This window comes from Trichogramma pretiosum, unplaced genomic scaffold (genome assembly GCF_000599845.2).
Source record: "Trichogramma pretiosum strain Unisexual culture from Peru unplaced genomic scaffold, Tpre_2.0 scaffold60, whole genome shotgun sequence".
Classification (NCBI taxonomy): Eukaryota; Metazoa; Arthropoda; class Insecta; order Hymenoptera; family Trichogrammatidae; genus Trichogramma; species Trichogramma pretiosum.
The window spans coordinates 555,626-577,242 of NW_019640805.1; the positions used below are offsets into that span (position 1 = coordinate 555,626).

Below are 21,617 nucleotides of genomic sequence, written 5' to 3' on the forward strand. Positions count from 1 at the left end.
CAGTTGCCCGAGTCTCGCTTTCGCTCTATACTCGCCTCTTTCATTTACCACCAAAACTAAATCGAAATTTCAACGTGGCAGGGCACGCGCTGACTCCGGCTGCAAAAGGATATCCGTTAACCATTTTCCTTCCTCGCAAGAAGAAAACTTTCTCTCTATACTTGAGACGTAACTTATACTGGCTGAAGCAGCTTGAAAGCACGGTCAAACTTCAACTGATCAAAGAGTAATGAGGAAAGAAACAACAAGCCTCCATAAAAAGATGACTTGTACAAAGTGAGAAGCCTTTGCTCTCGCTTTCGCTCCCATTGCTTTCTGAACTTACTGCAATGCACAATAATTGTTCAACTTTATCAACACTTTCTTCCTTTATATCGCTGAAAAAACAAATGGAAGATATTTCAAACAAAGTAAACTGTATAACATAAATTCCAAAGCTTAATGGATATCCGAAAAATTTCAAACATTTATCTACTTTATTGGCTTGATAATGAACACTGTGATACGATTATGTATAGTAAAATGTATGAAAGGCGGTCTTTTGAGACCGTGACATTGAGAATTGTAAAAAGGCTATTTTAGAAATGTATGTATCTTGGATCTATGCTATTTTATGAATATCTTTCCCTCATACTAAAAAGTCTTTATGATTTACTCGATTAATTAATTCGCGTTCAGCAGTCTTGACTTCCGCGAGTGGATATCAGAAGTGTTTGTGGCCTCTTGAAATCAACAAGTTCAAAAATTCTCGCTGCAAGTTCGCGGCTGTCACATTGTTTTTCTCGGTGCAAATATCAAGCTGTTTTGACTTATGTCTTAGAGTTTTGAAAGAGAGTCCGGTGGAGTAACCAAGAAAGATAAAAGAGTTTAGCCAAACTTAAAGAAAAACAAAATTCTAATAAAGTAGAGAGTATAAAAAAGTTCTTAGATATTCGTCTGGATCGCAACACGGATCGTTGCACTTGATTTCAATCGTAATGCTCAGTTATACGTCGAAGCGGCTATGCTTGGCAGGGTTAATGCTGCTGCTGATGCTTTCGTTAGATCGTCGGCCAGGCGCTGAAGCCTTTAATATTTTGGGAATTTGCCCTAGCACGAGTTATAGTCATCAACAACCATTTCAAGCTTTGATGAAGGCTCTGGCTCAAAGAGGACATAAAGTGACTGTTATTTCACCCATTCCGCTTAAGGTATGACAATTTTCAGTTCACAGTATTCTAGCTAGATACACAACGAGTACCCTTCATATTCTCTGGCTCTTTGACTCCATGATAGCGCTCAGATATTCGACCAACTTTTGTTTGCTCACTAGTCAAGTGTTTTCGCAAGCTCATAAATCATTTATGGATCGTATACGATAAAAAAAATTACAATGAAAAATTATTAATACTAAATCCAAAAAAGTCGAAGGTTAAATATTTTGGGCTCGTGATTTTGCTTGTACTTTTCGAAGGGGGGAATAAGAGTCGAAGGTTTTTTGTGACTTTCCACGTTTCTATTTTATTTTTCGTTAAAACTAATTCAAATGTTGAAACGCATGCATGCTAGGAAGCTTAGCAGTGGTGCCGTTCTTATAGAGCAATTTAAGCTCATCATGTAATTCTTATTTTCAAGTTTTATGTATTTCACGATTTTCTTCGACTACTTTCGTCATATGTGACTCTTTTCTCCCTCGTGCAACTCCTCGTTAAACTTGAGCAAAGAGTTACGCAAACTTAGTTCAACACCAATTTACTCGCGCCAACATTGCTCTTACCTAATATGCTAGCGAGCTGCTTGGCTTTTACTTCTAATGACAAAATTTCGAATTACACGTACATGTAATCTTTGGCACATTTTTGAAAAGATATTTGATTTGAATAAAATAATTCATAATGGATGATACCAATAATTATAACTTTTTACAGAAACCAATGGAAAACTATACAGATATTGATTTGTCCTTCACCTATCAAAAAGAAGATTGCACAAAGTTAAGGTGTGACATTTCACCCAATTGTGTTATCAAAGTTAACTATCTCCTTAATGAATATTGAAAATATTTTCTTTGCAGACATATGAGTGCTTACGAAATATTACGGAAAAGTATGAAGCAGTCCAATAAGCTTTGTGAAAAACAGTTATTTAGCGATCCTATTGCTGAACTCATGTAATGAAAAGTAATCATATAATAATAAATTCTATTACTGGGCATTTTATAAATTTTTTTTTAGCGCTCGCAACGAAACTTTTGATGCTATCGTAATTGAACAGTTATGGTTCCAGTGTTACTATAGCTTGGTACAACATTATAATTACCCCGTTCTGATTGGATTTTTGAGTGTAGGAAATTTGCCCTACGCCATGGATTCTGTTGGCAAGTAACTTTACCTCATACAAGTTTCTATTTTACTTTGCGATTGTGTATCTTCACTACTGCTAGAAAAAGCGATGAAGTTATAAAGATTAACATGAAATATTATTCTGAAATAGACTCAGGAAAAAAATTATTCGCGAATTTTTACTTTAACTTTAGGAAATCCGGATGATCCGTTTCTTAATCCGGATATGGCTTATGCTTTCGCCGGTAGAATGGATTTCAAGGAAAGAGTTTGGAACTATCTTTATACTACATATACAAGGATCTACTACAATTATTTCCATCTACCGGAGGCTCAGAGCATAGCTGCAAGATTTTCTCCTGGAGTTTCCTGTTTCTCTATTGATCGTAACTTTAGCCTTGTCATTCTTGGAAATAATCATGTATTTGGTTATCCAAAACCATTATTGCCCAATGTTATTGAAGTTCACAGTCTGCAAATCACAGGCAATCCAGGAAAACTACCTAAAGTAAGTTTATATTGATTTATGAATGCACATTTGTGTTTTGTCTCTTGTACCGCATCAGTTATGAAAGTTTGATTTTAAAAATGTATAATAATTCTTTGCATTAATTTGATCAAGGCTTAATGAAATGTAATATTAATTTTTAGGACATTCAAGAATTTTTAAACAACGCAACTGATGGTGCTGTTTACTTCTCTTTGGGTTCGAATTTACAAAGTCGACAGCTACCGCCTCTTGCTTTAAAGGCTCTATCCGATGCTTTTGGTTCGTTGAAGCAAAGAGTTCTGTGGAAACACGACGGACATGTGTCTGCTCAAGCAGACAACATCAAGCTTGTGGAATGGGCTCCTCAGCAAGCAATTCTAGGTATAAATTTATTAGCCTTTAGGGTTAACGATTTTATAACTATGGTGTTGGCGCTGTAAAATAGCACGTATGCTGTTAAATAAATCAAATACTCTGAAAATGAAAAAATTTGAATTTAAAAATCTGAACGCACAAATTAAGTATTTCATGAAGCAACTTCATTTTCATATTATTTTTTAGCTCATCCAAATGTCAAAGCGTATATCATGCAAGGTGGATTGCAATCGATGCAAGAGGCTGTTCATTATGGAGTCCCTTTATTGGCCCTACCTTTTTTCGGCGATCAGAATTTTAATGGACGAAAAATCGTTGATGCAGAAATAGGTCTAATTTTACACGTAGACACAATGACAAGTCACTCTATTAAAGTCGCTGTGGAAAAGTTGATATATGACCCTAAGTATAAAAAACAACCATTTTTTTTTAAAAATTCTGCTGTCTAAATCCAAAGTTTGTTGTTATTGTTATTTTTGTTTTTTAGATATTCTCGTAACATTCAGAAGATGGGGAATATTCTCAAAGATGAAATCATAAATCCCTTACATAAGGCAGTATGGAATATTGAACATATTCTTAAGTTTTCACCATCAAATCATCTTCGCTATCACGGCCATGACATATCCAACATCGAATACTTAGCAACTTATTGTTTCATTTTTTCTATTGTCCTTTTTGGAATAAGTTTATTAGTATGGATATTGGTTTACATTTTTCGATCATTATTGCACATTGGAAATGATGTTATAATAAAAAAAAAGAAACATGATTGACAATAAATCAAAATTTCATTATCATTCAATTCAATACGTGCCGATTGTGAATATTAAAGAACAAGAAGAAATTCAATATGTGGTATAACATTTTTATTTAAACATCCCATCGTAGTAATTATAAGTAAAATAAATTAATTTACCTCAATAATTTTCGAAAGACATATAACATTAAACTTTTATATTTAAATGCCTCTAAAGAATTTTTTTTAAATGTAATAAATATAAATTTTAAACATGAAAATAAGAATGTTCATTGTGTACTACACAATTATTTTCTTTTCTCAAAAATTCTCAAAAATTAAATGACGAAAATAAGTTGTTAATTATTTCTAATGAATTAATACCCTCTGCATTTGAAAATCTTTTCTCTAATAATTTTTTCAAATTCATTCGAGTATTTTTGTTTGTCTATAGATTGTTTATATATCATCTAAAATATTATCTTGGAATATTAACCAACAACCTAAAACAAAAGGTATTTTTTATTAAATTTTGACGGTCGGTACGATGAAAAATTGAATAAATACTTGTACCATCAGACGGCAATAATGCAGTTTATTTTATCAGTGGATAACCAGTGTTATTTTGTCGTACATAAGCAAAGAAGAATGTATGTTTTAAGGCAAATTTTTTTCCAAAATATTGTGTCAATAAGAAATTTTTCGAATATTCAATTAATACTAATTTTTTCAAAGTGATATAAGAATATTTTTTTCATCACTTGATTGATAGAAAATTTTTAAGTCTCGAATCGAAAATTTCTAAATTTATCTTTAACACGTTCAAACTAAATAATGTAAATTAATTTTCATTCATTTAAAAATATAAATTCACACTCTATTATTTAAAAGGATTTAAGTTATGAATTTATTATTTTAAAATAACTGTTTTATCTCGAGACTATTTCGAAAAAAAATTCTAATACGAAAACGTTAATGATCAGAATATTAATTTGAACCATTCAAAAAAATTTTGAATGAAAACTTTTGTCGAATAACAATATAAATCAAAAATAAAAGGGAAAAATGTATCTATAAATCGATCGACATCGGGAACAGATGATGATTACGCCTCTTTCAAAGGAACGTATAATCTTTCAATGATCAGTCGATTCTTTTTCTGAAAAAAGCTTGTAAAAGATTCAAGTTTTAACAACACATCTTGCACCAATTTCTTTGAGCTTTTCCCCTTCTATCAGTTCAATTAGTATTCTGCTTATGTCACGTTACGTATGAACATATTGACTGTCTACAGACGGTATAAATAATACCAGCAGAATCAATTCTGTACCAGTCGTAGTGTAGTCTCTCCGAAGTAAACTTGGTGAGTCAAATATATTTAAGCTTTTTCTCAATGTAATCGATATTAAGATCTTAAGATCAACAATCGGGGTTTATTTTGTCCGAAATCTATCGATCTAATCATAAAAATATTTATAGTAAGAAATTTCAACGTTGTCATTCAAATCGATAAATAGTACTGCATATACAGAATAAAAGCTCGAACTATATTATATCTATGTAAAATTGTTACGAGTAGTTTGTTCAACTTATGACTTCAAAAATTCCAAGCATTTTACTTTTGAAATGCAAGGAAAAAATTTATCTATTATGAATAGAACCTTTAGGTTAAGTATAATGTTTTTTCTTCGGTGAAAGAATTCGTCCTTTATTATTTATTTCCCGTTTTAATAGAAAAAAACGTCAAGCGACTATCCAGTCAAACAATAATATTATTGACAGCGATGACTTTCATAACTTTAATCATTTAAAAGAATTACATTCTTAAAAATTATCATTACACCCCTTAGTATTCAAGATAACTGACAGACAGACAGACGATAAGCGTGAGTTACTCACATTTTTATAAATATTATTAAATATTCATATGCGTCAGCATTTCTCATAACTAATTTGCGTTTATTGTATGTAACAAGATCTTTTTTGGTATTACTCAGCATTTTTTAAATTAATTTATGAAATTGAGAGTTATACCAGTTTAATAAATAGGTCAACTGAGTATACAGATTCTTTTCTCGAATGACAATGCACTTTATCGATACGCAAGTTGCGATTGTTTAAGTCTATACTTTGAAACAAATAAAAATGTCACATTCAATATTTAACTTTGTTAATAGCTCAGGTATCGAAATCCGTGATCTTTGTTTAAATACTTCTTCAGAACAAAGTCAATCTATTTCAAGAGTTTCATTTTCTTATGCTGCATCGATTAAATCCATTTCCGTAATCAAACATAGTTTTTGTTTACACTTTATTCTTAAAAACGTTATTTTTATATTTTACAATAGAAGACAATATTTGTTCTTTACTAGTTTTTATTAAACCCTTTAAAATTTCTACATTCGATTTTTACCACGAATTTCTAAATAAATTACATTTCACAAACCGATTTTAAATCATAGACATGGTAAGCATATTCAGTTTTATAACGAACGATGCAGTAAAACTTGTCTATCCACTACTCTCTCTTTTTCATATGATCTTGGTGTTGCCTACGTACTTCCATAAATCACAATTATTGCAAACTTATCAATTTTATAAATTGATTGATATATTACGAAAGATCTAACACAATGGAAATTTACTATCGTTTCAGAATTATAGTATGTTAACAGGATTTTCCAGAAAAATATTTCAATACCAAGTGCAGATCGCAGAACTGCACTCCTTATATCCACATCATTTCAAAGAATTTAGGCCTAGTTGATGTTTTTCATTTCATGAAAAACATTTACACTTCAAAATAGTTCAAATGTCAGAGGTTAGAGGAATCATCAAATCAATTTATTCTGATTTATAAAAATCATTGATTCTAAGCCAATTTCTACAACAAAAATGGCTGATGAAAAAAGTGAAGAAATTTCTATCGGAACAAAGCTTCTGATGGCTGGCACGGCAGCGTGTATTGCCGACTTCGTCACTTTTCCTCTAGATACGGCTAAAGTTCGTATGCAGGTATTTAAAAACTATAAACCCTAAAGATACTTAAATATAATTAAATTATATTATATCTCACTTTTAAAATAAAATATTCCTTTTTGAAACTTTAATCAGATTTCTGGCGAAAGTCGTGCTATTTTAATGTCATCATCCGAAGGCTCAGTGTTGGCTGTAAAAGCAGTACAACCTGGATTAATTCAAACGATAACAACATTAGTAAAAAACGAAGGCTTCAGGTATCCTATTTCAAGCATAGTTTAAAAGCTGTATAAAAATATTATAAAAATTTGCGAAATTGTACGATTCAAAATACTTTAGAAAATTATACGGAGGTCTATCAGCAGGACTTCAAAGACAAATGTGTTTTGCAAGTGTTCGTTTAGGGTTGTATGATTCAACGAAAATAATTTATGCTGATTTTTTCCAAGGTATTTATAGCTCTTTAATTGCTACGGCATAGTTTTCACAATTATCCGTATTTATATAAATGGATTCGAATGGGGAATTTTTTTCCATTTCAGGTAAATCCAACAAGGAGCAAGCGTTACATGACGCACCGATTGGCGCTGGTGTGCGAATTTTAGCTGGTATGACAACTGGCGCTTTAGCGGTATTGTTAGCTCAACCTACTGATGTTGTGAAAGTTCGGATGCAAGCGGGAAACAGCTTGAAATATGCGTCAACGCTTCAGGCATATAAAAACATTGCAGTGCACGAAGGAGTAAAGGGACTTTGGAGAGGTAAAAAATATTTATCTACATTCAAATTTTAAAGCAGAATGATGCAACGAGTCGATCAAAAGAATCAGCTTAAGTTCAATACCAAATAAATTAAAAAATTTCACCAACACTAGGCACAGCTATTCCATAATTAACAACGTAATTATAACGTTCATTTACGTGTTATCAACCTGAAATGTCATTGGCTAGCACCCAAACGTTTTTTTGCGCAAAAGTAAAATCGTCTTAAATTGATAAGAAAGTCATAGTTTTTTTATAAATACATTTAAAAATAATATCGTTCGTATTATATTTTGATCATTATTCATACATTTTTCACACAGTTATTATGTTTTGATTCATCGAATATTTGTTTACTTCAAAATTAAATATTAATGTTTATTTATTTTTCAGGAACTTTCCCAAATGTGACGCGCAACGTGATAATAAATGTTGCAGAAATCGTTTGCTATGACATTGTAAAAGACGAATTACTCAAATCCGGTATATTTTCTAATGGAGTACCATGTCATTTGACGGCAGCTATAGTTGCTGGATTTTGTGCTACGTTAACTGCTAGTCCAGTTGACGTAGTAAAGACACGATACATGAATAGTAAACCGGGAGAATACAAAAGTGGAATAGATACCGCATTACGTATGCTTCATAATGAAGGGCCAACTTGTTTCTATAAAGGCTTTGTACCTAGTTTCACGAGATTAGTATCTTGGAATATTGTTCTGTGGCTCACGTATGAACAAATTCAGTTACACACAAAACATTAGTCAGTAGATTAAAAACCAAGTATTTGTTCATATAATATTTTTCAATCAAATTATAGAAATCTAGAAATATGCTTAGTCGAACTAGTCGTTGCTTAAAATCTTTCACTTGTTCAATGAAAAAGTATTTAGAAAATTACACACATTAGGTACAATGTTAATTTAGAATTTTGTATGAAAACTCGATAAAAAATTGTCTCTTTTCGAGAAACTCATTTATATAGTTATACGATAATTTAAAATTGAATCATTAAAATATTTTATTTTTATATTGTTATAAAATGAGTTTTGTTATAAAAAAAAAGAACATGCATATCAATAAGTTATTTTTTGCACCGATATATTTTGAAGAACTATATGAAAAATCTGAGGTTAACCAGTAATCATTAATACATAGTTTATTTAAGAGTGTATACTCAGAGTGAAAGAGCAGTTCCATTACATAATGATGATGATCGAAATGATGTTATGTTGATACTTAAATTTAAATTTTCAATAACAAGATGAAATTTAATATTTCAACATTTTGAACGATACTTAAAAAAGGTCATGATGTATAGAGAGAAGTCTAGAAAAGCGAATAGGTCAGGTACGCTCGTAAAAAATGAACGTTTTACTGAAAGTTACGTATTCTAAGAATGCAAAAAATTATGAAAAACTGCAGAGTGCCAAAAATGAAAAATAACAATTTTAACAGCTCATTGATCAGTACATGAGTTTAAAATTATTTATGATTCAGTGTTTGGAGCTTATACCAAAAATTGGTGAACGTTGTAAAAGTAAAAAGCTGATGAATGTATAAAAGCAGAGAGTATATTTTTATAAAATTGTAAAAACAAAAAATATTTTTTTAAATTTAAATTATAATTCATACTTTTTTAAAATAAAATTTCTTATGAAATATTTATCATTTATCAGTACCAGACGTATTATTTCAAGATGAGGTAAAAAGCTCAAGTCAAAATTTATGAACGCAAAATTACTCATCGTGGATATGGTAGTTTTTGTAAGGAATAGCGGATCGACGATACGCTCATTGACTACTTATACAACAGATGAAGAATCGGGCCGGTAAGTAACCGGTCGAAACCATAGCCGCGGCAAACGAACGCGACGGCGTTGGGAGCGTTCGCGCCTGGCAAAACGTCGCGAGGAGCGCCATTCATTGGATGCTTGGAGCGCGCGCCGCATTATATACTCTTTACCTGCGTGAGCAGCCTTACTGTAGGTGTGCAAACTGCGAACTCGAGATATCCTCCACTCGCGCGCGCGGTGAGTCACGAATAATGCGGTTGTGAGAAGGATCCCCACCCTCTCTCGAGCCAATCGTCGAAAGCAGCAATGTCGACTCTCGCTCTTGCGTGCGAATTGCGGCTCTGCATGTATTCACACACACACACATATATACATATGCAACAACACGCAGCCAACTCGGTAAGCGTAAGCGTGTACATAGTCTCGTGCGTGCGAGTATAGACATCGGCAGCGCTCGCGAGAGAGCGAACGAGACGGAGCGATCGGCGAATCGCCGTGTATACGCGAATTATACAGCCTATAGTCCGCAGTGCCAAGACTGCACATCTTCAGCGGTGTATATACGTCCGTGCGTATTGCAGCTCTCTCGCGGGCAGTATACTCTGCAGTCGGCGTGGTGTATCGCCGAGTCTATAGCATGAGTGTATAGTTGAGTCAGTGGTGCGCGCCGCGCAACATTCTGCGCCCGAACTCGCTTGCTGCTTCCGAGGCATACGAAGCGCCGCGCACAGCGGAATCGAATAAAGTTCAGCGATCTCTCGAAGGCGGAGCAGCCGTGAGAGACTCTGGAGTGAGTCGTTGTAGTCGTGAGTCTTTGCGCAGCGAGTTGAACCCGCAGTAGGCCGATTTTCCTGACCGAAAACTGTGTGCGCGCGCCAGACTCGCTCGTTCGTTGTGCATCAAACAAATCTACAATCTCGAACGTGCATACCCACACACACTCACAGGCAAATACATACACACGCGTGTTCGTTCCATATACTGTCACTGCGTATAATACAGTGTCCGTCGTGTTGTCAGTGCATCACAGTGTGCGTTCCCGCTAACAAACCTACCTCACCTGCAATCTCTCTGGCTGGTCTTCGCTGCATTTCGCGCTGCACCGAATCGGGTGTACTGCTCGGTGTACTGTTCGCTTCGATGTACTGTGCAGAGTGAATCGTTAATGTGCGTGTGTGTGTGCGTGCGCGCGGTGCCTGTGCGCTTTATCGGTGTATCGGCGCAGCCCCGAGTGCAGCAGCCCACCCAGTGGCTGCTTTCGCAGAAACCGATGTTCCTGCCGCACGACGAGCCTGTCTTGCAGTCGTAATCTTGGTCGTCATGGCAGGTTATATCGGAGCTGCAGTAACTGCTTGAGGGTACTGCAGGATCCGCATGCGGAAGGCCCGGGAGTGATCATGGGTCCGAGCGATTGTCAACCGGACTTGTGATCTGGCGCGAGCAACGGCGGAGGAGTGACAGAAGTAGAGGCAGGGACGATTTGAAAGAATCGAAAATAAAAACATCGAAAAAATGGAGCAAGGATCAAATTCATCGAGTTCAAAAGTAAGTGTTGCAATGCAGCATAATAAAATTTGTTTGCCTTTTAGTTGAGAAATTTTCGCAAACTCGTTTCTCGGATCGTTCCGAGTTGTTCATGCTACCCAATCTGCAGCTAAAGCAGATTGGAAGGATGTGACAGCAAAGAGAGTGTATGCGCCTGAGCTGCCGGCGACTGCACTGCGCGTGCAATCGGACCCAATGCTGCACCGGAGCAGCTCGGAAATAATCGCGCGTCGAACAGAGCTTGGTTATAGCCTCGCTACCGATACACAGCTCCTTTACGAGTCAAAACAGAAATGTTATCGGCGGCAAACAGGAACGAACAAAGAAAAGTGTAACACAACAAGTCGTTCGGTTGCTGAGTAATGCCCTACGCCCGTTTGTCTTGACTAGTTTTTTTATAGGCAGTATTTTTATGCATTTATGGGATACGTATGAGTGTATATATATGTGCGTGTGATATGTGTATATATCACAGGCACATGTGTATATTATGTGTACACGTACAGGTGAGAGTCTCCCGCGTTCGTACTGTAGGCTTGTTTGCGTAGCGCACGTATTCGCATGTTATTAACGTTACAGGCGAAGAAGGCGAGGAGGAAGCACCTCCAGTGCTGCGCCACCGTCCACCAACACTCGAGCATATAGATTTTAATTCTAGCTGTTGCAGCCTCGGCGGCACACCATGATTTGTATATGAACACGGTATCAGCGACGAGTACGTGTGTGCAATGAAGTATAAGCACATAGCACTCACTGCCAGTCTCGGTCTTTCTCTCTCTTTCTTAATATATACCTACGCAGTTTGCGAGCAGTTCGCGTTATGTGTCAGCTCAAAATTTTCTCGGACCCGAGTAAGTCGCATTCTAGGAAAGATGCGCTTCTCTGCGGTTTCCGCTACTTTTTACTTTTTCATATTCAAGCAACTCGCGCTTTGGCAACAGACAACTGAAGCGTTTGCTTTTGCTGATTCCTTGTCTCCTTTTTATAAATATTTTTCAGGCTTATACCGTGCAGTTTCTGTTTTTAAATGATCGTCAAAATAAGATTCCGAAAGCTCTATAGGAGGCAACAAGAACTGCGACACTAATTCCTCCGACTTCGTAGCAAATGCGGTTTGATTCCAAATACCAAAGTCTGAGTCACACGTGCCGTTCTCGTCTAAAATTATTCTTGCAGCAGTAGTCTAGGATAAAATTGATCGAAATGTCTTAATACTATAATTAGCCAATAAGCCTTATAAGATTAAGTTTCACGGAACTACTGAATTAACCTCTCCGCAACTAGTTTTGTATCGCTACAGGAGGTCAGTTTTTCTCAGCTTCTCACTTCGCGATCCAAATATCCATTTTTCTTCGCCTTGAGTGTTTTCGCTTGCAAACTGCATTTTTCATCATAATGAATACGAACTCCTTGTGCGAATAGTCTCTTGCGGCAATGGAAATTGAGACTTTCGTGAGAGAAATTATATTTTCCGCTCTCCTCCGCAGTGAATCGTAATTGAATTTTCTTCAGTCTACTGCTACTCATGCTAACACTACAGCGGTACGATACGAATCCTGTCAGCACTCGGTATACGATGAACGTAGCACCGACTAATTTCTACACAGATATTTGTCAATTGTCGCGCAAACCATGAAACTTCAGCAAAAGGAGCTTCTATTTTGTAGTCTATAAATAAGGAGCGAGATCCAAGTGTGTGAACACAAAAGGCATTACAATTTTTTGGTATACCCCATTGATGTATTGTCGAAAGAAGTGATAGGCGGAGGAGCCAATAACTCATTTTGTAGGCATATACCAGCTGACTCGTATATATTGTAAGCAGAGATATGAGTAAAAGAGAGAAATATCGTTCTCTGCATTGTTATTTCGACTAAGATATGATCTCTATATTTATATTCATTCATAGAATACAAGTTTGGTTACGGATACGAGTTCCAGTTTTCATAATCATCTTCCAATATTCTAGTTCGTAACAAAAACGGTCCTTTGAATGGTTTTTTTATTTGATAGCGTTCTTTTATAAAAGAATCTAGTTTTTGTAGTTTTATCCAGCAAACAACGCAAACAATAATTTTTATCATCTTTTACTTTAATAGCTAAATTTTCTTCTAAAATTTTCATCATCATTTTAACTACTTCCCAAGACAACATGTTAATACGTTTCGACCTTAACAACAAATGAATAATTGTCAATGTATCACCTACGTTGCAATAAGATTCTCGCCCCATAAATGTCACTAAAAGTAATTTAAAGCTATGCAGCCTAATAAATAACTTCCAATTCAATTCAAGAGGAAAGATATTTTACCTCAGCAAAATGTGTTCTAAGGAACATTCTGCAGAAAATTTAATTAGCTGTCTTCTGTAAGTCTATTTGAATCGAGAAATAAAGAGTAAAAGTTATGATTAGAGCTTATATACACATTTTAGTTGAGTGTAACTCGTATACGCACGGTTATTCATTGGACAAAATTTATTCTAGGTGTGCCCTCTTAGTCACGAAGAATAGGGTGAAAAATGAGTTTCAGGAAAATCGAGAGCCTTGCGTACATCACGCGATCGAGTAGTATTGGATTTCACTGTATGTCCATTATTAAGTATACGATAAATTTGATTGCTATCGAACATATCTTACTATCGGTATCGAAACTCACAATAGTATTGCTGAAAGGTGCGTAAAAATAGTTAATAGCAAGTAAAATTTGCTGGATAACAAATTTATTGATTACAGTTAGTGCGCGAAGGTTATACTTTCTCAGTTATATATTTCATTTTAATTTTAGAAGATATACTGAGATAAAAACGCGTACTTTATATATTTGACAAAATATATTAGAAACACATTGATGTCTTTATATTATATTGGCGTTCATAATACTATCTATAGTTAATAAATTAGTCTGCAACATGCCCTGCAATTAACTACGCCTTAAAAAATTGTCTAAATTCACCGCGTAGCTTAATCGAGCCAATAAATATTCGGTTGTACAATGCATGTGGTGTTAATGATCTATTGAAAAGTAAAGAATTGTCATATCTATCAGTTATTTATAGATGGTTAAAAATGCACATCTATGTGCGTTGGCAGGAATGCACTTTAATGTTAATTGAGTTCAACGCCCAGATTTAACGCAAGTTATTCAATAAAAGTAAAAAATACTCCAAAGTTGACTCAAAGCTATATTTCTTAAATGAGTAAAATAGCGTTCTCTAGTCGCGCTGACCAGTACTTTGAATTTTAAGCATGGAATGCGGCTTACATAGGCGTTACGTCGCCTAAGACAAGCGCGGCACGCGCACGGTGCAGAGCTCCTCGCTATATGCTATATCTAACCCTTGCTATGGATAAACATAGATTTCTTACTACTTAGCTGCGCGGACATGGCCGTCAGAGTCGCCGAGTGCTGTCGCCGCGCGGATTTATATTTAGATGAAGGGAGAGTTTGCAAGAGCAGCACTTTCAAGAGTATGCGAAGTCGACCGCAGAGACATTTTCGCCTCGAAAAACACACTCGAGAGTTTATCGCTCGCGCAGAATAAAGCGCGGTTATTAGCCAGCCAACGCGAGAAAAGGCAAAAGAGGAAAATCAGATAGAGACACAACGGCTCGAATGTTTTGGCGAAAATTTTTATAGCGGAGAATTGCGGCAAATTATCGTGAAATGTTTGCGGTGCCTTTATTACGCGAGGACCCCTGCGCCTACCTCCTTCGTCGCCATATAAAGCAATATTACGAGTCCATGTGCGAGAAATTGTCATTATGCGGCGGCATAAGACAACCACCAAGATTTCTACGTGACGACGCTTGAGTTTCAGTGGCGACATTGCTTGCTCTTTGAATTTTATGAAGGGAAATCGAGCGCCTGATGTAGGTTGAACGACGCCGCCACCACGCGCTCGCTCAAAGTACTCCTGCAGTTGCAGCTATGAAATGAGAAATTGATTGACGGCCAGAAATTATTCTTGGCCTCAGGAACACGACGTTTTCTCATTGCTATGCTTTTTTCATATGACAATACAAACCCATTTTCGGTAAATTCATAAACTTTGACTTTGATTCATTCTATTAGAAATCTCCGTCTTAACATAAAATCAAACTAGCATCGTTTGGGATGTCTGAGAAGGTATATTTAGAAATTAAAACGTATTGGTATCATGCAATTATAATCAATCATAGCTATTAACACGTTTCAGACAAGATTGATACACCACTAAACATGATATAAGTGGAGTTCTATCAAGTGCCATAAAAACAATAAAACGTCGGAAGTAGCTAAAAATACGGCTCATTAGCATTACATCTCTCAAGAAAATGAATATGATTAATGATAAAAATGTACAAAACATTGTTTATTTTTTTAAAAAGTGAACACCGATAATGCGCGAATTGCTATAACATGTCAAATATATTGAAGATCATTTCATGACGATATTTTTATTTCTACGAAATATTTGAAATTTTAAAAATTAATATATCCATCGCTGAAGCGGAAAAATGTGAATAACTTAATTATCATTCCATATTATTAAATTGAAACGAAAAGAATGCTACTTTGAACTATTATCTTGATAAATATTAAGAGTAGAATATTTGATATATTTTCTGAATACACATGACAACATTGCTTATGCACCCTCCTTATCACTTTCTATGCAAGGGTGCATTTTCTATCAAGTTCAACCTCGGAAATTACTTTATATATTTTTTTACATGTATAATATTATACATAAGAAAATAATCTTTTTTGATATATTTTGAATCGTCGGGTTTTACCCTAAAGTGTTGATAAAAATTAAAATTATTTTTTACCAGTTCTTTAATCATAATTTTCAGGTAATTTAATTGTAGAGAGTTGCATATTTTTTTACTTATTTATGATATTCTACTAAATGATATTTACCGCAAATAATTTTTCACTAAAAAAAACTTATATTTAAATGCAAATCATGTTAGAAATACTTAAAGGTAGGGAAGTTTGCGTAACGGGGAAGATAAATATGAAAAATTGCCTATAACGTTGAAAAATACTTTGTTTGACCGATTTTATGATTATGTCAATGACTTTTATCTGGATAAAAGCGATGGGATAATAGAAGCCTAACAATTAAGTCGCACCTACTTGAAAAGGTTAAGCGTATAGTAGTATAGGACGGTGCGTATTGCACATCCGGAATGACCGGAAGAAAGAACACGTAATAGCTGCGCGAATAAACGGTCTGTGGTTCCTTTTTGGTTATAATGCATCGCCATGACCAAAATGAATTTCGATTGAGACGCGCTCATTAATGCACTCGATTGCCATTTCCAGTTTCACGTCTCGGTGGTATACTCACACAACCGCACACAGCCCCGTAAACGTATAGGTCGCATACATATGAGGTAGAAAGTACACCGAGTGCGCTGTCCAACGACAGAAACAGAGTGAACCAGAGAGCCAGAGATGAAATGAGGACTGCAGCAGTACTTGTTCGCAGATCACATAAATTGTTGTGTATTTCGCTGCGTACACGAGAATAATCTGGTTCGGCTAGCATTGCATATTAGTGCAATACTGCAAATGGTGAAGCCCTGCATTCCACTGGTAGCTTCGGTTGAGCAGTATACACTGTAAATGCATTAGCATATTGCATGGCCGTAGGCGCATCTCTCGGAAGCTATACAAACACGACAATGAGATTTTCCCTCGTTGCGAAGTATATTTTTATTTTTCACTCTCTAACTTTTCCGTTATTGCGCGTGGCCCCTTTTTTGCGCGCGGTTTTTGTCGCCGTCGTCGTCGTTGAGCGCAAAATACCAGCTGGCCGCTGCTATCTGCTGCTACTACTGCTGCTGCAGCTGCATAAGAATCGCAGCCCTCCTGGGTGCGAGCCCGAGAGCGCGAGCTCGCTTCTTTCACTGTTACGCGCGAATACATGCGCCGTTAAAGAAGGAAGTCGTCATCTCTCATATACCCATCCATGGCAAAAAAAGAAAATACACGAACGCGTGAAGGAACTAGTCATAATGCGAGAAAAGCCAAGAAGAGAAACGAGTTTGTCTTCGGCTTTCGGATTAGTAATTTGAAAACGTACGCGCGTACACATAAATGCGAACACGTACGAGCACGAGGACAATCAGGATTGGGCATTTGTTGAAAAGCAGATACGTTCGAAGAGAAAAAAAAGCGAGAGAGCACGATTGTCTAAATCTTGATTCCCTCTGTCCCTCCCGCTGATATACCGTGATCACAATGAATTGCGAGACGAATGTTACGTTTAAATTGTACGACGTATATCACGAGTCAGCTTTCGGCTCTCAAGTGGCCGCGCTGTTTTTTTTATACTTTCAGATTCCGCACCTATCTTTTGCTTACAAATATATCTACATCAGTATTCATGTGTACCCGTAAACTCGCAGGTGCTCAAGGTTACTCTCGCACAGCAAGACCGAGAATGTGCGAATTGCGACGATACAACTAGCCAAGAGCTCTGCATTCAAGATTCTCGCTATATCAATATCGACATTTTTTTTTCGCTTTTTTTACTTATCGCTCACGCGTAAGCACGCAGGTAATCGCAAACGTGCTCGGAGCTTATAGATTCTTGCGCCGTTACGACGTTCAACTGTCGCATTCATCAGCTCGCATGGAATTGCAGTAAATTCATAAAATGTGCATACGTTGCACATTTTTCAAAGAATCCTCTCAAACTTCATGCTGACCATTGAATTTATGAAAACTCATTCTCAAGTATTCAGCTTTTGTTTCCCACTTATAAATATTTTTTTGATAACACAGTTGAAACAACATTAAAAATTCACGTGTGTTACAATTGGTCCTTGTAATGAAAAATGACGTATTGAATTGCAAATCACGAAGGTACATTGCATTGTTATTACCTTTCAATACATTATTCAAACGGGTACGAGTTACGCGGATTTGACTCTAGACACCGCTGCTGCTGCAACGACACAAGCACTATAATTCTCAGCTCTCGTGAACGCTCTTTTCTCTTCAAACTTCTATAATAAGTTTATTTCCCTTCATTCGTTTAATTGAGCTTAACTGTAAAGACAAGTCGTTGACCCAAAATGCATACAAATCTTATCATTTATGGCAATAGTAGTGGCAATGCTACATACGCACATACGCTCATTTCAATGTTGCAATAGCCATAATAATGCTCGTTATAAAAGTCAATTGAATGAATTCTGTCAATTCACCATGGGTCATTTAAGGTAGCCGGTAATCAATGGGCTGCACCGTAGCCATATACATTGAATATAATTTATTTTACCGTTTGTTAGATTCATACAGAAATAACGTAAAATTTCTTTGCGATTCTCATCAAAGGAGGTGCTACTAGTATAATAAGCCGTGTGTAGTTAAAGCAATTAATTAGCATTTTAAAAGAGCGGTTAGCCTTGATCGAGAACCGACTATTTTTCTATGGAATCGATGTTATCGGCGTACAATCGTACGACATATCATCGATACGAATGAAATACTAGTGAACTATTTCCTGCGCTGGCTACGTTAGTTATGGTTTGCATTTATTAATATTTTAAAAGCGGTATTTACAGAAACGAACTCAAGTACACATTTATTCACATACAGATCGGTGACACATCGTTTTTTTATATCGCAAAAAAAAAATGCTTATTCATCGATCATTCGCATGTGAAATTCGACATCGAGCCTGCTTGTAACTGGCATTTACCCGGTAAGTGTATTAATGAAACCGAGAAATTTTCGATGTCCGATGCAATGCGCGTGCACCGAGCAGAAAAACATGGCAATTAATCGCAAACGTACTTATATATCGATATATACATGCGAATGTAATGTCGAATACACGTACTTTCTTTCGCTTGCTTCGTAAAGAATATGACCATCTAACGAAAGCTGCGAATGCGAATCGCGAATACAGCTGGGATAACAAATCATTTTTGAAGCCCACCTTACAAATGATTTTCGAAATCAGCCCTGAATATTACATCCGAGTTTTTTTAGCAACATTCGTTCATCTTACTGTGGTTGCAAGGCAAAAAAGGAAAACAAAAAACTTGTCAAGGCTTGCGCAATAAAAACGCAGTCTATAAATAATACGAGTTATTACTAAGTATGAATGCAGCATTAATGAAGAGACACGGTCGAGACTGCAGGCACGGATAAATAATATTAAAAAGCGCGCACAACTGGTCGTTGCGTGCACGTTTCTCTTTTGCGATCATCGATTTATCAATTCTCATTTCATCTCTTACAACTTCCAAAATACACGTACGGATCGCTGCGATACACATACGTTCTTGGAAGAAGCGATTTTCCCGATAAACGTCCTCGCACGCACTGGATGATCCTTAAAATACGTGCGGCTCATCGCATCGCGCGGGGAAGTCTTGTTCTCCTCTCTTGTTTGTTCGGGCACTAAGTCGATTGTAGTTATGACAACGCAGACACACGTACGTATACTCGTAGGACACAATCTAGCCGTTTGGCGAGCCTCGAATCGTGCAGGCTGCGTATTATAACTTTTCTCCAACCCCCGGGCAGTAATTGGGAATTCATACGCGCAAAAGTCGAGCGAACCGTTCAATCTGTTAATAGGTTCTTTCGTTGTTCAATATTATATGCCTCGACGTCCCGACCGTCATCATGTCTAAATTGCGCCTAGACTTGCATACGTTATATATGGATAAATCTCGAGGCGCTTGAGTTAGAAGAATTATGTACAGTTGCAGGCGCGCGTGTCGAACGCGTTACGCTCTAGGTTCTCTTGCTGGCTGAGCTAACTAATACATCGGTAATTGTCTTTTATTTAACGTTATTTTCGCGTCCACCGTTCACGCTCATATTTACAAGTTTCCTTTTTTCAATCTTTCATATTATCTTTTCGCCTGTCACTTGGATGTGCGTGTTTTGAATAGTTCGAGTGGCATGTCGTGCGTGCCAAAAGGCAGTAAAACCTTAGCTTAAAACCGATAATTTGATACATCCACAATGTACCAATCGATATTGACTATAGTTCGTCCTCGAATTTGTATTTGATACCTTTTTCTTTACTGAGCAATTATCAATACCGACCTATGACTTGATTTGACAATCTTATTTCCTTTAAAAATTTGTTTGTCTTAGCATAGTTGGGTGGCTTACAAACCATATACTTTTATTCTGTTGCGTATTGAACCTTTCTTCGTAAACACACGTCTTATGCAAATAATGCTATCATGAACTCATTCGTAGTGTACATCAGGTGCAGAAGGTCGGGAGGTATCGAGTGATACCGAACAGGGCATCTCTTCTTTCTGTGGTTATGATTTTCTCGCAAGTGAACACGCTCGCTGCTCTCGTTTTTCCGTTTTCCTCGCTTTCAACGGACATGGGTGTGAATTCTCGCCACAAACATACATTGACTGCACACATACGCGGTACGCACATTCGTGTGTACTTAAGCAGTCTCTCTTCCCACTTTTTGCTCCCGTAATTCTTTTCTCGAAAACGCGAAATAGTTTGCACTCTTCGTTGGCTCGTAGATTATGGATGTCATTGCAAATAATATAGCTATAAATCATTATTTTCTCGAGATGTCGCTTTCTCAAGCTGCAGCGCCGACGATTCTTTTTCCATCGACGGATCGACTCCATGTGAAATCAATTGCTGAGATCTTGTCACTTGTCATGCAACTTATCGCTGAATTCAATTGTACTCGAAGAAAAATTGGCTTTGTGATGATGTATTTCGCGACTTATGCGACTAATACTGTACTGCATAGAATTATAATTATTAAGCAACAGTAATTGATTCGATCGAAATGAGGCTCGCGTGAGTGCATACATTATATCTGCTTGCATACGTACTGTAGAAACATTACTCTCAAGATTTCTAGTAAATAATTGGTCTTATATATTTAAATGGTTTTCATTCAATGTATTTCGATGCATGTCTAGTGTACATCCGTCGTTAATTTGAATTTCACTTTGCGCACAAGCGTTCCCGCTCACACCTTCCCATTCTAAATTACATAAATATTTATTATCTGACGATTGATGTAATGAAACGTGCTTGAAAATCGCTACATGCCTCGAGTCTTCAAGTACGCTCTCCGCTTGAAATAATTATCAAGTCGCAGTAAAAATACAAAAGACCTGCTAGGAAACGCTCAAAACAAGAGTACATAACTATTACTCAACTTTCAACCTGAGACAAAAGGACGTGTCGCAGAAATTTTAGACTTTGAATTCAAGGTGCATAAGCAAGTATAACCCTAAGTCTCACGTTATACGCATTCAAATGCACGCATCTTACTACGCTGGAAGATAACACACAAAAGAATAGCCCACAAAACTACGGCTGGTATATATAACATTTGCTTAGTTAGCGTTACGTCGTCATCGGAGCTCGGAGCTTGTACGCGCGATAACGTATACACTCAAGGGGGTCTCTCCGACCATTGTCCCCGTTATAAGAACTCGCGTGGATGTAATTAGATGGCTGCATCGTCGTCAATGAGTCATTCGTCGTTCTCAACGACACATTTCTCTTACTTTTACTTGTGCTTCGTATGTTTTTCTTGGCGCTCTTTTTCCGCTTCTTTTTATTTCTCGACATCGAGCTCTAATATGTGTGCATG

General features: G+C 36.5%; 3 protein-coding genes across 3 annotated transcripts in view; all 3 read left to right on the top strand.

Moving 5' to 3' along the window:
• The first annotated feature begins 729 nt into the window (after nt 1-729).
• LOC106653451 (UDP-glucuronosyltransferase 1-7-like) lies at nt 730-3,999 on the top strand. Its single transcript, XM_014372895.1, has 8 exons — nt 730-1,190; nt 1,908-1,978; nt 2,054-2,149; nt 2,214-2,356; nt 2,516-2,829; nt 2,973-3,192; nt 3,373-3,592; nt 3,674-3,999. Exons 1-8 carry the CDS (start codon nt 978-980, stop codon nt 3,960-3,962), a joined length of 1,566 nt encoding a protein of 521 aa, XP_014228381.1. The 5' UTR covers nt 730-977; the 3' UTR covers nt 3,963-3,999.
• A 1,245-nt stretch (nt 4,000-5,244) lies between these two features.
• On the top strand, nt 5,245-8,948 carry LOC106653397 (mitochondrial uncoupling protein 2-like). Its single transcript, XM_014372807.1, has 6 exons — nt 5,245-5,288; nt 6,582-6,940; nt 7,040-7,161; nt 7,244-7,353; nt 7,447-7,665; nt 8,059-8,948. Exons 2-6 carry the CDS (start codon nt 6,821-6,823, stop codon nt 8,427-8,429), a joined length of 942 nt encoding a protein of 313 aa, XP_014228293.1. The 5' UTR covers nt 5,245-5,288; nt 6,582-6,820; the 3' UTR covers nt 8,430-8,948.
• A 1,063-nt stretch (nt 8,949-10,011) lies between these two features.
• The window catches only part of LOC106653396, an 84,495-nt gene continuing 72,889 nt past the window's right edge, over nt 10,012-21,617 (top strand). Inside the window, exon 1 of the mRNA XM_014372806.2 lies at nt 10,012-11,006. Coding sequence (XP_014228292.1) covers nt 10,974-11,006 — 33 coding nt within the window. The 5' untranslated portion in view covers nt 10,012-10,973. The remainder of the gene's footprint in view (nt 11,007-21,617) is intronic.

Bases quoted from the DNA above. Each gene is read 5' to 3' on its own strand.
- LOC106653451 (XM_014372895.1), top strand. From the start codon at position 978: ATGCTCAGTTATACGTCGAAGCGGCTATGCTTGGCAGGGTTAATGCTG. The intron at 1,979-2,053 runs GTGTGACATTTC...TTTTCTTTGCAG, and splicing joins GAAGATTGCACAAAGTTAAG to ACATATGAGTGCTTACGAAA. The intron at 3,193-3,372 runs GTATAAATTTAT...ATTATTTTTTAG, and splicing joins TCCTCAGCAAGCAATTCTAG to CTCATCCAAATGTCAAAGCG.
- LOC106653397 (XM_014372807.1), top strand. From the start codon at position 6,821: ATGGCTGATGAAAAAAGTGAAGAAATTTCTATCGGAACAAAGCTTCTG. The intron at 7,162-7,243 runs GTATCCTATTTC...AAAATACTTTAG, and splicing joins GTAAAAAACGAAGGCTTCAG to AAAATTATACGGAGGTCTAT. The intron at 7,666-8,058 runs GTAAAAAATATT...TTTATTTTTCAG, and splicing joins AGTAAAGGGACTTTGGAGAG to GAACTTTCCCAAATGTGACG.